This window comes from Gasterosteus aculeatus, chromosome 18, assembly GCF_964276395.1.
Source record: "Gasterosteus aculeatus chromosome 18, fGasAcu3.hap1.1, whole genome shotgun sequence".
In the NCBI taxonomy this organism is placed as follows: Eukaryota; Metazoa; Chordata; class Actinopteri; order Perciformes; family Gasterosteidae; genus Gasterosteus; species Gasterosteus aculeatus.
In genome coordinates this window covers 3,063,009-3,079,027 of record NC_135706.1, presented here as the reverse complement: position 1 = coordinate 3,079,027, position 16,019 = coordinate 3,063,009, and the positions used below count along the sequence as shown (strand labels likewise).

Sequence of the window (16,019 nt, the reverse complement as noted above, 5' to 3'; positions counted from 1 at the left end):
GTATTTGCTCATATAGCCGGAAACTAGACATTTGGCCAATGTTTTGTAAAGCTACCATTGCCTCCCTGGAAAATTGGTTCTGCTTAATTAATCATTCATTTGTCCCTTTCTATTGTTTTAGCGTGCATGGGAATAACCTTTAATTAGCTCCAATCCGATGCAAAAATGTGCATATGTGTTAATATTAACTTTAAAAACTTTTAAAATCACCTGCCTTAGGATTGCAACATTACATTACAAAGTTCATGGCTTCAATTTTAATTATTGTCTCCTCTCAGGCTGTTATATATCATGCTCCGGAGGTGAAGCATATCTTCCTAAATCAAATTAAATAATAAGATTACCATCTCTATTAGCATTTTATACGTTTTTCGAGTTATAAGGCTTTCCCTGTCGAGCAAAGCAGGTTGCTGAGCAGTTGAAGCTCACTCTGCTATCCATTAGTCGTCCTTGAAGCGAGCCAGACCGGAGTAATCGCCTCGAACATACAATCGCTTGTCTAATGTGGGACTTCCTTGTTGGGCAGGCGATTTACACAACTACCGGGAAATATATGCTAATTTTTCGGACTTTTCTCTGCTAACACAATACGAAGTGTAGTCATTGGGTTCCGACGTTGTCTCAGCCGTAACGGGAAACCCATTCCCCGACGTTAACGTCATCATCAACGTTAGCTAGCTAGCTAGTAAGCTAACGCCAACGTAAAGGCTCTGTTACGCTTCACATTAGCCATGTCCGCTTCGGCTGGATGCTCCCCGGTGGCTCAGAGCTCGGGCCTGGGACCAGGCATGTCTATGTTTCGCTGGTTAGAAGTGCTGGAGAAAGAGTTCGACAAGGCCTTCGTGGACGTCGATCTGCTGCTCGGAGAAATCGACCCGGATCAAGTGGATATCACGTACGAGGGTCGGCAGAAGATGACCAGCTTAAGCTCCTGTTTTGCTCAACTCTGTCACAAAACCCAGACGGTTTTCCAACTGAACCACAAACTAGAAGTAAGTAACTATTTTCGGTTGACTGAGGTTATTCTTCGTCTGGACCTCGTTCAGTTGGCAGAATACGTTCGTGACCGATGAACACGGTCAACTAACGTATAGTTTTATTCATTTTAAATATTAAAAACATTAATAAATAGATACATCAACTAAATTCAAGTAAATTAATGAATAAGACAATTATATGTTAAGAATACTAGCTTTAAATGCATTTTTGAAGGTAAAATGTTATTTAAATTGTGTAAATACTTACTCAAATCTACAGAATACATTTACACAGACCAGACTTCAAAGTGAACTACACAGAATTCAGATACTTCCTGGTTACTGTTTTGCATTTGACATCACCTGTGAATTAACCACCTCAGAGAATATCAGGATATTCTTATGTATAATTTCAGTCCCTTTTTATGTCTTTCATAAACCAACTTTCCCAAAGCTAGTTTGCACACTTTATTTTAATTAGGTTTTTGGTGGACAAGCCACATAAAGGAGACATTATTTTTAAGCTTGTCTGCTCTCTTTACCACCCAAAGGGCAAAGCTGAGCCTACAGTGTTGAATTAAGAACAGATGCAGGTTGGCCTAATGTGGTGACAATCGTTCTTCTACCTCGCTCTTTACTCGTAGGCTCAGCTGGTGGACCTACGTTCTGAGCTCACTGAGGCCAAAGCCGAGCGGAAAGTGATTGAAAGGGAGGTCCATGACCAGCTCCTGCAACTTCATGCCCTCCAGCTGCAGCTCCATCCCAAGCAAGGCCAGGCAGAGGACTCCGACTCCATCAGGGACAGACTGGTAGGTAGGAGTAATGGTGCGTTCCCACCAAAAGCCAAGCGAATTATTTGCGCGAGTAGATTCCATGTAAAGTCAATGCACAGATGCGTCTGGTCGCGAATGAGGCGAATTTTAAACGGCGGCGCAAATGACGTGAAAGACGCGGCACCTGGGACGCAAATAAGGGAAACGAGCGAAGCGAATTAATCGCTTTTTCGCCCGACGCTGTCTTGCGAAAGCCAATCAGCGGTGAGATGCTCCGCTCGTCATCACCGCCGTCCTGCTGCCACAGCGTGAATACACTTTATTAAACGGCCGCTCACCGGAGACACAACAGGTCACACAACGACACAACAGGTCATCAGGCCGGCTGAAGAAAATTAATCTAAAAGAGGTTTCTAATGTTTTCATCAAAATGGGAAAGTCATTATTTCTAAGATAATTGAGCTGTGTCAACTCTGGGCTCTAAATTGAAGAGAGATTTTCCATTTGCACACCAACATGATATTTCACAATGTTCATGAAAGATTATTGAAAATAATCCAAACCAATAAAATAGCCTTCTTTCATTGAGAGCCTTTGACCAAGTGTAATTTGTTGAATTACATCAGATAATTTAATCATTTCAAAATAATGTAATGATTTCAAAATGAATTCAATGAACATGGTGGTCTGAGGAAAATTTCAGTTGCAGAATGGCTGCTTTTGCTTGCTGCTCCCTACTTCTTTTTCTAATGCTTCCAACTGCCTCTATTATTTATTTTTTTAACTGATATGCATGTTACTTACAATGAATGTCTCTTGAATTTAATACAATCTTACAATCTCTGTTTCCTGAAACAATTAACCCTGTCATTCTTCTCCTCTTCATCTGCTTCTATTTTCTCAAGCCTGCACCATCTTTGGAGAAAATGGTAAGTTGCTGTTAATGTATTTTGCCTGAAATCAGTTTTTTTTTAAACAAGGGCTTTGGATTGAATGGAGAATGTTTAACTACACCTGCAGGCCTGAGTCCACGCGACACCTTCATTTTTCAGCTGCTGGGGGCGCGCTCACGTGTGCATGCAACGTGTCTGATTGCGCCCATCAGGACGGAACTCCCCCGTGTCCAGACATCAGTGAATAAATGTAAAAAAAGATATATGAAAAGAGACATTCTTGGGTGGGCGGGGTGGGACGCATTTTTTAAATGTAATGATTTAAAAAATGTTAACCCCCACCCAGTTCAGTTTACCAAGTAATCAATACGCTAGGTAATGGCAAAGACGTTACCACACAACATTTACGTTTCTGCCAGACAATCTTCCCAACTAGCTGCATCCAGGGTCCAGCTGAACTACGTTGGCATTGTTTTCTTTTATTTCAATTATATGCTTTTGCAAGAAGAAAAAAAAGGGTATCAAATATAAATGCAAAATAAACAAATATGACTGTAGTGACCCCTTTGCCCATCAAAAGAACTACAGCGCTGCATACGGTGCTAAAACAAGCAAAACGAGTTAATATTATAAAATCAACGAACCTCTCTGTCAGAAGGAGGGAACCGTCACAACCATTCCACCGATTGGTCCACTTTTGAATGAAATCCTTCCGCTAGTAAGCAATTCGCATTAGTTTTACGTTAGCTCCCGCGGTCGACCACGCATGGGTGACGTGACGCGATTCTTTTATCGCTGGCATTTACTGGCACTGCCTTGGACCTGTTGGGTCATACACCATCAAACTACTCTCAAACGCTCTTCCACGGTCATAAACAGTTTGCTCCCCAAACACATCTGTGGTGGCATATTGTCCTCCTAATTATTATATGGATGTCGCAGCCGCCCCAGAAGAGGCACCTTTAAAAAAAAGGGTTAATTGACAACAATATTGAGCCCCTGTTATGACGGGTCATGTAAATAAGCAACCTGTACCTCAGTTTACAGGACCGTGACATATTAATTTGTCTGTGCTGCCAGGGGTCAGAACAAGGTCTTCTCGTCTTGTCTGGCATGCTTGTTGTGTTGTGTAGGTGTGTGGTGTTCACGTGTGTTCTGCTTGTTCCAGGAGCAAGAGCTCAAGGTCAGCAAGAAAGAGAAATTTGAAGACGCGAGGCTGGAGGCAGAAGTGAGACTATTCAAGAAAGAAAACGAGGCTCTTCGCAGACACATGGCAGTACTGCAGGCCGAAGTGTACGGCGCTAGGCTTGCTGCCAAATACTTGGACAAGGAGCTTGCTGGGAGGTACGGCGGTGGAGATCAGAACACCCAGAGGTTTCTGGGAACTAGAATGAAATGATCAACAAATATAGCACTAAAACGACCGGGGGGGGGGGCTGTACCCAAATGCATGTTTTAATTAACGATGCTACACAAGCTTCGTAATAGCAGGTTTCCAGTTTGGGGTGGCTTCTTTGATAGCATAATCCATTTTGTCCTTGGCTAAGACACTTAATTCTGTGACTTTGTGAATGTTCGTTACTGATGGGCAGGTGTCGCTCTATGTATCGTAGCTCCTGTCATCAGTGTGTAAAAGAGCTTTGCTAGTCCGAAGACTAGAAAGACATTTACAAGTGTAAGGCCATAGATAATCTATATTCAGGTACATTGATGAATGAAAATGCCCAACTTCTCTTAACCAGAGAGATAAAAGGCAGGAGACCTATAACTAAATCAAATACGTTTTCTTGGCTGAGCCCTGAGAATGTTTTTATTTGTCCTCCAGGGTTCAGCAGATTCAGTTATTGGGCCGTGACATGAAAGGGCCCGCACACGACAAGCTGTGGAACCAGCTGGAGGCTGAGATTCACCTCCACCGCCACAAGACCGTCATCCGAGCATGCAGGGGGCGCAATGACCCGAAGAAACCTCTTCTCTCTCCAGTTGGGCATGTCAGTGTAACACTAGAAAGCAGATGAAACCGTTGATGCCTTTCATTGTTTTCTGAGGTTTAATGTGATCTGTGATGTGTCTAACTATAGGACCCAGACATGTTAAAGAAGAGCCAGGGAGTTGGCCCCATCAGGAAGGTTGTGCTAGTCAAAGATGATCACGAGGGGCTTGGAATCTCCATTACAGTAAGGCGGTTTCTTGCTTAAAAGTCTATAAAGCCTGTAGAAATCAGGGGAGGTCTGAGAACCTGGCAGGGTACAGTACCAATTGAGCCCCGCTGACTTTTTTGACCTTATGTGCCTCAAACTATAACACCCAATAAGCAGCTAACTATCCCTGCAACAGCAGTGCACCAAATACCTGTATAACTCACATTGCCTTTATAATCAGAATCCAAAGCGTTTTGTTGTCACATATGTTACACATAGAGGAATTTATATATGTATATACCCTCAACAACAGCCCTTTCCAACTTTAGACTTCAGGCATTCCTGAGAAACGTATACAACTGGTAAAGAGTAAAAAAAAAAATTAGAATAATTTGCTTCAAAGACCAGTTCCCCTCTAATGATTTCTACTTAATACTGTATCTGATCAATGTAAGCAGTATTTGTGACAGATGTGCCTCCTTATGTTTTCATACATTTACCTTTGTTTGTGCTGTGGTATTAAGCAGGTGGCGACCTTATCAATCTCTCTCTCTCTCAAACATGTATTCTAAACGCATTTCATCAAGCTTTACATAGCGAACACAACTCCCTTGTGTCTCCTGAATAAACTAAACCGCATGTGTGCGTTATAGAGAATACGCAGCAGAGCACTGCTCTTAGCTGGTCAGCATCTCTCACATTAATAAAAAAAACATTCCTGGCATCGCCGCACTACACATCTGGCTGATGATAGTTGCATGTGTTCTGTGAACAGGGTGGGAAGGAACACGGCGTTCCCATTCTAATCTCGGAGATTCATCCGAGTCAACCTGCAGACCGATGCGGAGGTCTGCACGTGGGAGACGCCATCCTTGCTGTCAACAGCATTAATTTGCGAGACGCCAAACACAAGGAGGCTGTCACCATTCTGTCGCAGCAGGTACGCCACACAAACGCCACACAAACGACGCACACTGACGCAGCAAAGTGTTCATCCGTGGTTCTTTTTGTCAGCAAGGACAGATCGAGTTCGAAGTGGTGTACGTGGCTCCAGAGGTGGACAGCGATGATGAGAATGTGGAGTATGAAGACGACAGTGGGCATCGTTACAGACTCTACCTGGATGAGGTGGACGACTGCAGCACAGCGCCACCCAGCAGCGGCTCAGCAGCCCTGCATGGTAAGTTTGTATGAATCAAGCATTAACATGTGTTTTGTTTAATAGTAAGGATTCATTAGTTGAGCTAGTATTTTTAAATCACCCTGTCACTTGTATAAAGTTTCTGTGTCTGGTGTGGATTTATGACAGAGGAAGATTCAATGTGACTAAGTTGGTCAAAGCAAAGCAGAAATCTATTTTAAAAATAATCTTGTGTTGGTCTGTTCTCCTAGAACCGAGGTGTGAATAATTGATTGTTCCGATCAGAGCTGACATTAAGTGACAATCACTTATTATACATCTATGTGTGTTACCCTGTAGCGTTGGAAAAGATGTCCTTGAGCAATGGTGCAGAGAACAGAGACACTGGGATCTCCAGTGAGACGACTGCAGAGGAAACCCCTTCAAAGCCCCCCGAGACTGACTGCTCCTCCTAGAGGTTCCGCATCATTGTTGGTATTGGGAGATTTATTGAGAGGATTGTGGGTACAATCCCTCTTTAAGAACTGAATCAGAGAATTGTTTGACAAGGAAAATAAACCCAAGAATGTCTTAACAACACTATAAGAAGACCATATGTCCTCCATCACATGACATGTTCAATCAGACTGAGAAACCAACCCTGGGACTCGCTCCGGGCCCAGGGGCCTTTACTGCATGTTGTCTCCCTCACCATCAGAAAAGGAAGAAATGTGAACATGTATGTGCAGAAAAAAAGAAAAACCCTGCAAAATACATATCAAGTGGAAAAATGCTTTATATTTTGCCTGTTACCGATAAATCTGATCAACCCTAAAAAGTGGAACAGGGTAAAATGCTCTGATGTTTTTACCTACACAGCACATTTTGTTTTGACTCTCGATTTACCAACTCTTAGTCCACATAAAGTTCTGTAATACAGGTGTTTGAGCTGATCTGTCATGCAATTTGACAACTGTGATGTGACTCCTCGGTAATTTCCAGCGTGCGCCTTAATGCTTTGACAAGAACCATTTCAAAGGCACCTCTTAATCCCAAAAGTGTCGTCCACTTACCGTAACAATCGGTCAATAAGACTCCTGAAGCAGCGCAATAGTACCTTTTTTTTTTTTTTTTTTTTTTTTTTTTTGTTCAGTGAGTCTTGTTGAGACATTAAGCTCTCCCAAGCCGACATCAAGCCAAACAATCTTACAATGAACACTATGCTGTTTGTCCATTTTAGGCTGAAAGGAGAAAGTTATCTTGCATCTTAAAAGTGGCAAATATCCTTTTGAACGTTTTGATCAATGCTGTATTACAGGGGTCCCCAACCACCAGGCCATTTGCTACCGGGCCGCAGAACAGAAGGAATACTTTTTTGTTGTTGTTGTTGTGATTTGGCAGTTCTGCCCAAAAAAAGTTGGGGACCACTGCTGTATTAAGGTGTGTTGTTATTGTGTCACACCTCCTGGTATGTAATGCATTACAATACATCAAAGCACAAACTACTGTTGAGTGGATTGAGAATGTGTGACACAGATCTATCTGGTCTCCAGTGATAGTTTTGGATCCGCGGCTCTGTGACCTTCCAGTATTCACACGTCACTCTTTACCTGCTTTTTATTGTTCCGCTTCATTGCTTTGTGTCTACCAAGTCTTCACACATACAGTGCTATGAAAGCGTATTTGCCCCCTTCCTCATTTCTTATTTTGTTCTTATTTTTATTTGTTATACTATACAACTTTTAACATGACACAAAGATAAATCAATGTACTACAAAATGCATTTTTTTTTAAATGATTATCAAGTTTAGACTTTTTGGAAAAAGTAATGCCCTCCTCCATGCGTCCCCTTCCATCTGGCGTAAAAGCATGACATAATTTCGATTCAATTCATTTTATTTTGTATAGCCCAAAATCGCATATTACAAATTTGCCTCAGAGGGCTTTACAGTCTGTACACATGCAACATACTCTGTCCCGAAACCCTCACATCAGCACAGCTTCACCCTTAAAAGAGCTGACCGAATCTGCCCCCCGGACTGAAAGTGGAAGCTGGTTCCACAAAATAGGAGCTTGATAACTGAAGGCTCTGGCTCCCTTCCTACTTTTTAAAACCATAGGAACAACAAGTAACCCATCATGGGCTGATGATCTCAGGTGATCATCTGTGACGATGGAGCCCACACAGGGTGATGGTGGAAGGTGGGGCTGCGTTCTTCCTAAAATCTACAACCATCTCCACTGTCTTTAGAGCGTTGTGCTGCAGGTTGTTTTGGCTGCACCACGTCACCAGATGGTCAGACCTGTAGGTGACTCATCCCCACCAGGTCATTCCAATGAGCAGGCACAGGCATTTTGGGGGGCAGGTGCTCAAACCAAAACCCATTAAAAATAATAAATAACAAACGGTAGGATATTTTCAACTTGCATATTCATTTTTGTTAAACTAACTCAAATTGAATAAATAAATAAATTACGGGGAGGGAGGAAGGGGAGCAGAGGGGGCTTGTCAGCCCCCGTAAACGCCCGGAAATCTCCCTAATTTCCGACAGTTTCCGACAATTTCCAACGCGCGCACGTCGCGTTTGTCTGTGCCACAAATTGTCCGAAACGAACCGTGACGTATGCGGAGAGCTGGCGGAGGTGCGAATGGCCCCAATTAGCATATGAATGCAGCGAAACCGCGAGTGGCCGAGCGGGCTTGAGTTTCCTTACTCCTTATTGGATGAAACCAACTTTCAAACAAGAAAAATCACTCGTGATTGGTTGGCAGATCTGTCGCTATTGGTCACCCGCCACATATATAATCATATTATGCTGTATATTCATTTCATTGTTATCCTATGTAGGCTACTACACTATTATTAGGATACCATCCAGGACATCAATGAATTTATAGAGCAGCGGTTCCCAAACTCAAGAATGCCGCGAGCCCAATTTGAAATCTGAAAATCTTTCGCGGCCCACACAAACCTTTAATCACAACTCTGATCAAAACATAATGATTAAGAGACCTTAAGAATTTAACCAAAATCAAACATCCGCGAGCAAAAGTCCGTCCCCGCGAGGTATTTGCTCGCTTGCGAAACGTGAGGAGAATCTCTGCTCGCGCTCGAAGGAGTTTTCTACGCGCTCGCCGTTGTTCTTTTTGACAGTAAGGTGGAGACGGTGCTTTCAGGGTCCGATCGATGCTGCGAGGTGCGTCCGCTCCCGCCGCCCCCCTCGCCATCCATCCCCTTGCCATCCATCCAAAATGAGGCAGGTGACCAATAGCGACAGATCTGCCAACCAATCACGAGTGATTTTACTTGTTTGAAAGTTGTGGTTTCATCCAATAAGGAGTAAGGATATTCAAGCCCCTCGGCCTTAAATCTTTGGCTGCTTTTAGAATAATTTATTTTCCCCGTTAAGATGGTTCAGCTACTGTAAAGAAAAGTGCGCCTTGGAGTGCGGAAAATGCGGTATATTTACTTTAATACTACAAGAGGGCGCCCCATTGTTGAACAACGACAGGCAGACAAGAGCAGCGGTTTCGAGCGAGAGCCTTATTGTTTTATTAATCTGTCCGTTTAAAATGTTTGTGCTTCATCAACTAATGTTTCACATAACTAATGTGCCGCATCATAAATATTTTTATATTAATTTCAAACTTTTAAAAATTGAAAATTAAAAAACTTTATTGTAATTGTAATCTCGCGGCCCACCAGGGGCCGCGGCCCACACTTTTGGAATCGCTGTTATAGAGGAAATGAACATTTGCCAGGAACATGTTTATGCGAGAGCTTTATTAACAACATACAAACAACTATATACAAAGTGAGGATCTTCCCACACTTGGGTAAAGGCGGTTTAAAAAACTACAGCTCAGTAAACTGTCCGTTTGCCTCCTCGGAGTTGTAGACGGTCACTGGCCGCGTGTTTTCCGGCAGCAGGAGCTGGCGCAAATCGTGGCACTGGCAACCCGACGAGGCACTTCCTGTTGCAGGTTGCGGTGCCGCGTCGAATCGCGGCAACTGCGATTTCACGAGGTAGTTGCCACGGCTTCACGACAGCTACCTCGACTTTGCGCCATAGATAGTTGGCGTTTTATTTCCCAAATATGTGATATGTTTGTTTTATAATTTGCCAATATGTGACAATACAATACTGCCTTTAAAAGTACTAGTGTTGGTAGTTATTTTATTAATAAAAAGCCAATAAGTGATACAACGGCTTCCTATTTTAGTGCAGCTAAGCGAATATGGACTAAGATCACTTTACAATCTCTACTTCGAGAACTAATCAATTTGTATGTGATTGGAGATACAGTTCTTCTGAATATAGTAACACACGTGTCTGTTTTTTTGCTCGTCTTGCATGTACTGCTGTATGAGTCATGCCTATGACCTCACACGTGATTGGACGAGGAGTCTAAGGGTCCTCCAATCACATACGAGGTTATTGTTATACGGAAAGACTCGCGAGGCCAGCTGAGCTCGCGTATAAAGACCGGTGTGCCTGCCTATGCTGTGAGTTGAAAGATGGAAGTCCTAACACCGAAGAAAAGACCGCGGCGCTACTGTGAACATTGCAACGCTGAACTCTGTCATACGCAGTATTTTGACCACAGAAAGCGCTACTTCAAAAATGGAGTTTGGGAGAAAAAGCCCAAAAGGACGAGGTCAGAACACGCACAGAGCCTGTTGCTATCCAGCCACGAGCCAACCGTCGGGAGTTATGTTCAACCTGGAGTTGGAGAGATTGATGAAGGCGAAATCAAGTCCGAAGACCAGGAAAAAGAAGTGACGGAAGAACACGGAGAAATGCGGCCAGCGACTGGCGGTTCAGACAACGGCGAGCACCACATTCGTAAGTTACGCCTGTTTTATGCTCCTGCGTCGAATCGACGGCGAACCCTCGACGACCCATTCTACAGGCCTCACAGGCTTCTGCGTCAAAGCTACGCCGACACAGCTGCGGCGTCGTTGCCGTTTTAAGGTTCTGCGTCGGGTTGGTGTTCGCGAATCTCTTTGCTAGTTTGTTTTGGTTCCGTGCGCCGTTTCCGCTTTCTCATTTCTGACCATGGCGAGCGAGAGAGAGAATGTTGTTGCAGCTGGAGCTTATCGACGTTGAACAACAAACGATTTTATTGCAAATGTTAAATCGCAGACGAAAAGAAGACGACCAAACGTTCCTCAGCTTGGTCCATCGTTGTTGTTATTGTGTTTGCAAATTGTCCGAAACTGTCGTTTCGCTTTAACAATGGCGGTATACCGGAAGTGGAAACCGGAAAAGCGACCAAGGTTTGTTTTCAACGATGGACCAAGCTGAGGAACGTTTGGTTGTCGTCTTTTTCTTCTGCGATTTAACATTGGCAATAAAATCATTTGTTGTTCAACGTCGATTAGCTCCAGCTGCAACAACATTCTCTTTCGAAACTAGCAAAGAGATTCGCGAACCCCACCCCCTTGCGTTCTGGCGGTGAAATGCAACGCAACCCGACGCAAAACCACAAGACTGCAACGACGCCGTAGGAGTGACGGCGTAGCTACGGTAGAGTTGACGCAGAAGCATAATGAGGCCTTTACTGTCTAGTGTGGTTGCTTCTCACGGTTAAGGTTATTCTAATAATTAAATACGAAAATCGCATTATAATGCATAACTATATGTATATGCATGGGTTGTTTTCCAGATGAATCAGCAGATGACCAAAGCATTAGTCTTTTCCTGGACTCCTGTAATCCCGAGTCCGTGCAAGATAATCAAGACATCTCCTGTTATGTGGTAAGGCATGAAATTACCTTTTGAATATAGCCTACACGTATAAAGTTCTAGCAGCTGTACATGCAATCCAGAGCTCAACCGGGAAAATCCAACATGTTTCACCTGCACTGTTGTTCTCCATTCTCAGTACTACTACTGGTACTCTGTGTATTGGGCATTGCATGCATTTTTAATATGCCTACCTTACATTTGCACAGGCTGCGTCTGTGAAAAAAGAGGAGGAAAGCCTTGATGAGGAGCAGAGTCAAGTCTATCCTCGGATACAAGATTGGAGGGGGAATGGAAGTGATCAGTCCATAAGTGTAAAACCAGAAGACTTGTTCAACTCGCCTTCAACTCCTCTCCACGGTCAGCAACTTTTGGCCAGTCCGCAGACAGACGAGAAGAAGCTGCTGAATGCTCTCAGTGGATTGTCTCGTCAACTCCAACAACAAACCGCTGATATCAACGAGCGGTTCGCTCAACTGGAGAGTTCGGTACTCTCCAGGTTGCTGTCCATAGAGGAGAGGTTGGCGGCTCTGGAGTCTCACAACTGCACGGGAGGAACTGACTCCAAGAAGAAGAGACGGGCGCACAATCCCAAGATAGCGGTAAGAATATGTTCGATGACTGCTAGCTAAGCTAAAAGTAGCGTAGCCTAAAACGAAAGCCAAGAGTAGCCTAGTAGTCTTTCAAGTGAGCAGAAACTGCTTGATTAAAGTGTGTTTTCTTTGCCGTGTCGTTTACAGGAAGCGGTGCGCCGTCTTCACAACTCCGAGACAAATAACAGGCGCTACGCACCGGAGCAAGGGTAAGATTTAAAGAATATGCTTTCATTCTGCGCTATAAGGAAATGTATACGTATGGATACCGATCATAACTGTACATTTTGTTTTCACAGACTAACCTCTCCTCATAATGAGGCGGTGACCTCGTATTTGCTCCGGGAAATATCTGCAAGTCCAGATTTCGATTTAGATCAAGACGTCATTGTGTGTAAGTGACACGGTTTACTGTTTCTCCTTCCTTGTTAAATGTTACTGTGCCTTGCGTTTGATTTTTGTTATTCATACCACACTCATTTAATTGTTTTCCAGCCGCCTGTAAGACTTATTTTGAGACGGTACGCAGGAGCTTCAGGTTTTCCCAGCCGGAACACTCATTGCGGGCGGAAGCTGCGAAGGATTCAGCGCGGAGTCGAGCGAGAAGAAAGAGGGTCAGAGTTTATTTGCTGACTTTTTTTCAGGTGCATTGATAGATGTGTTGTGTCCGTACGCATCGCACAGTACTGATTCATTGTTGTTTTTACAGCTGCTGGAATCGAGACAAAGTGTGCTGGCTGATGACGAGGTGGAACTCTGGAAATCCGCCACCGTAGAGCTCATGTCTGATGAAGAGGATGGCGTTGTTGGCGGGGTCTCGGGGTGGATTGTACGGTCGCCGCCATTTCGTAGTCCTGAGCTCTCGGAACTGTGTACAAAGCTGCAGTCCCGGTTAGAGGCGACTCAGAAATACAGAGCCACACACACTAGGCGCCTGCACAACAGACCTGCCTCGGAAAAGAGAGAGGGGTAGCGCAAATCGCGGCACCGGCAACTCTCTGAGGCACTTCCTGTTGCAGGTTGCGGTGCCGCGGCGAATCGTGGCAGCTGCCTCGCCTGTTGCCTCGGCTGAGTGAGGTACCACCTCTTTATAGCACGTGTATATAGTACCTTCCTCTTTTTCCTTTCCACCCCTTTCTTGTAATTTACACACATTCGCACCCCCCCTTCACTTACAGACACACACACTTAATTACACCTGCTCATTCATTCCCAGCTGCTTCTCCTCTCTTCCTGCTTCCTCTAATTAGACACTATTTCTAGCCTCCCTCTTCCCCATGTTCTCCGCCAGAGCATTACCTGTGCACCCAACGTACCTGAGCTCGCTGTCCTGTATCGCCTGCCTTGTTGTGTCCTGGCGGGTCGTGCTGAACTATTATTGTCCCGTTGCTAGCCTCTGCTTTACACAGCCTCCTGTTTGACATGAGCTGCCTGCTGTCTGGTGCGCTCTCCCTCGGCCTGGACCTCGTTCTGTTCACTGGGATTCACTGTTGCCGGCCAAACGCCCGTATTCTTCTGTTTGTGTGTTTGTGTTCATTAAAACACTTTACGTTCCCTTGCGTTTGGGTGGTCGCTTCTTCACAAGCACAACAGATATAGTCAAAAGGAAATAAATATATTTTAAAGGATGGAATTTTTCCTTTTCACGGGAAAAGGAATCACTGGATATCTAAAAACAGTCATGCACACAATCAAGCTCAGGAAAATTATTTTGTCAAGACAACATTAATTTAAATGGAAATACTGGTAACTCCTCTTATATACCGGCATTCAATTTTAGACCCGTCTTGCTGGCATCCATCCAGTGTTATGGTTTGTTCGTATAATCACATACCCATTGATTAGTTCTCGAAGTAGAAATTGTAAAGGGATCTTAGTCCATATTCGCTTAGCTGCACTAAAATGGGAAGCCGTTGTATCACTTATTTGCTTTTTATTAATAAAATGACGTTGCAGTACTGTATTGTCACATATTGGCAAATTATAAAACAAACATCCCATATTTGGGAAATAAAACTACAACTGTTTGGCGCAAAGTCGAGGCAGCTGTCGTAAAAACTGCAACCGTCGAGGCACCACTGCGGCAAAGTCGAGGTAGCTGTCGTGAAATCGTGGCAATTGCCTCGGCGTACACAGTAATCTAGCATATTTGAATTAAATAAATCTATTCAAGCTAACATGTAAGTCTATAATTAGGCTACTGAGCCTGATCTATTTGTACCAGAGATTTTCTTACCTTTTAAAAAAATGTCACCTGGGCTAAAACTCCCTCTGCGACCCTGGTTTGCATTTGTTTAGCTCACAGCATTTCATTTACATGTCAAAGCCTCCCCTAGAATTAGGAGGAGGGGGGTCATGGGGGGGACAACTACCAAGGGAGGCCCACATCAATTTCTGACAATTTACGGCAGTTTTCGGCGTTGCCCGCAAATTGCCGTGAACAGCCGTAAACCTGAAGTTCCACGACAATCTACAGTGCTGCATACTGACGAAAATCCCACTTTTCATGCAGTGAGAGTAATTTTTATTCTTAAATATTGATGAATGAAGAAAAGAATTGGGCTCAAGCAGAAGGGCAACTTTGCTTGTCCAGGGCAAAAGGGCAGGGGCTTGAGGACCACTAGAGGTCTTATCTGTGCACGTGAACCGCAAACCTCAGCAGCTTGACGGACTGGTGGCTGGAGGTGCAGCTGTTGGTGTACAGGTAGAAGAGCAGAGGGGATAGAACGCAGCCTTGGGGGGAACCGGTGCTGATGGTCCGAGAGGCTGAGACATGTTTCCCCAGCTTCACATCCTGCTTCCTGTCAGACAGGAAGTCTGTGATCCACTGTTGATGCAGTTAAGGGTCGGCAAAAGGCTCTCACCTCCCTTCTACCAGCCTCAGTTTCGATGGTGAGGAACTCACCTCCTTGTCGCCGCTGGAGGAGCCGGTGCTGTCCCCTACTCATCCTCCTGCAGGTGAAGCGAAGCGTAAGGAGCACAAACCCTGCCAGTCCGTCTATAGTAAGCCCTTCCCCAACGTCAGCCCCCCAAAGATGCAAACGTCCGCGTTTCTCACTTCTGCAAAAAGCCCACCAGGTCTCAATCTTGGTCAGAAATCATAAAGAAAGTTATTTTAAATATGAACCTACAATATATGGATGCTAATTGCCGTCCTTTATGGATTTCTCCCAATTTTCCAGTTTTTTCTCTGTCAGGTAGTGAATGAGCAATGGATGTACGAATATTTTGATTTTGGACCATATAGAACTGAGTTAAACATGTTTAAGATGTGATGAACTATGATGATTTAAGATGTGTTATTTAAGGGTACTAGCTATTAGATGATGTCATTATGCATGCTATATTATGTTTACATGAAGCTTTAGGGCAAAGGTGTGTTCATTGAATACGGTAGTGTTAAGTGAAGAGGGATTGGTCTGGTCAGTGAGGGATTTCAGATTTGACCATCAGATGGAGCCAGGAGGGAGTCATGTGATGCCTTGGAGCAGAGAATGTACAGGAAGATGTTACCTCCTCCGATTAGGTGTTCTTCCCCCAACACCTTCCTCCTCAGCCAGAGCCAAAAGCTCCCTTTCTCAGCCTCCTCTGCCACGTCCTTTGTTGCCCTCCTTAGCCTCCTTCCGGTCACTCCTGCATCCCTCAAGAGGCGTGTGGTTGACAAACCCAAGAACCCTCGGCCTCCGACCTCCACTGGGTAGATGGTAGCCTTCCAGCCAGCCTCCCGGCACTCAGCAGCCGGCTCTGAGTACTTGGCCTTCTTACGTTCCA

At 44.4% G+C, this 16,019-nt stretch overlaps 2 protein-coding genes across 3 annotated transcripts; both read left to right on the top strand.

The window, feature by feature from the left end:
* Positions 1-324: 324 nt before the first annotated feature.
* Positions 325-7,683, top strand: gopc (golgi-associated PDZ and coiled-coil motif containing). 2 transcript variants are annotated; one of them, XM_040160853.2, is made up of 9 exons: positions 325-992; positions 1,622-1,786; positions 2,656-2,679; positions 3,812-3,987; positions 4,469-4,634; positions 4,725-4,820; positions 5,560-5,724; positions 5,799-5,964; positions 6,265-7,683. In XM_040160853.2, exons 1-9 carry the CDS (start codon positions 732-734, stop codon positions 6,378-6,380), a joined length of 1,335 nt encoding a protein of 444 aa, XP_040016787.1. In that variant the 5' UTR covers positions 325-731; the 3' UTR covers positions 6,381-7,683. The 2 variants fall into 2 exon arrangements, with proteins under 2 accessions (XP_040016787.1, XP_040016788.1); XM_040160854.2 differs by lacking the exon at positions 2,656-2,679 and having other exon boundaries at positions 407-992.
* A 2,662-nt stretch (positions 7,684-10,345) lies between these two features.
* On the top strand, positions 10,346-13,802 carry LOC120808326 (uncharacterized). Its single transcript, XM_040161168.2, has 7 exons — positions 10,346-10,752; positions 11,576-11,667; positions 11,865-12,257; positions 12,396-12,457; positions 12,548-12,642; positions 12,744-12,862; positions 12,958-13,802. Exons 1-7 carry the CDS (start codon positions 10,425-10,427, stop codon positions 13,219-13,221), a joined length of 1,353 nt encoding a protein of 450 aa, XP_040017102.2. The 5' UTR covers positions 10,346-10,424; the 3' UTR covers positions 13,222-13,802.
* Positions 13,803-16,019: the final 2,217 nt, after the last annotated feature.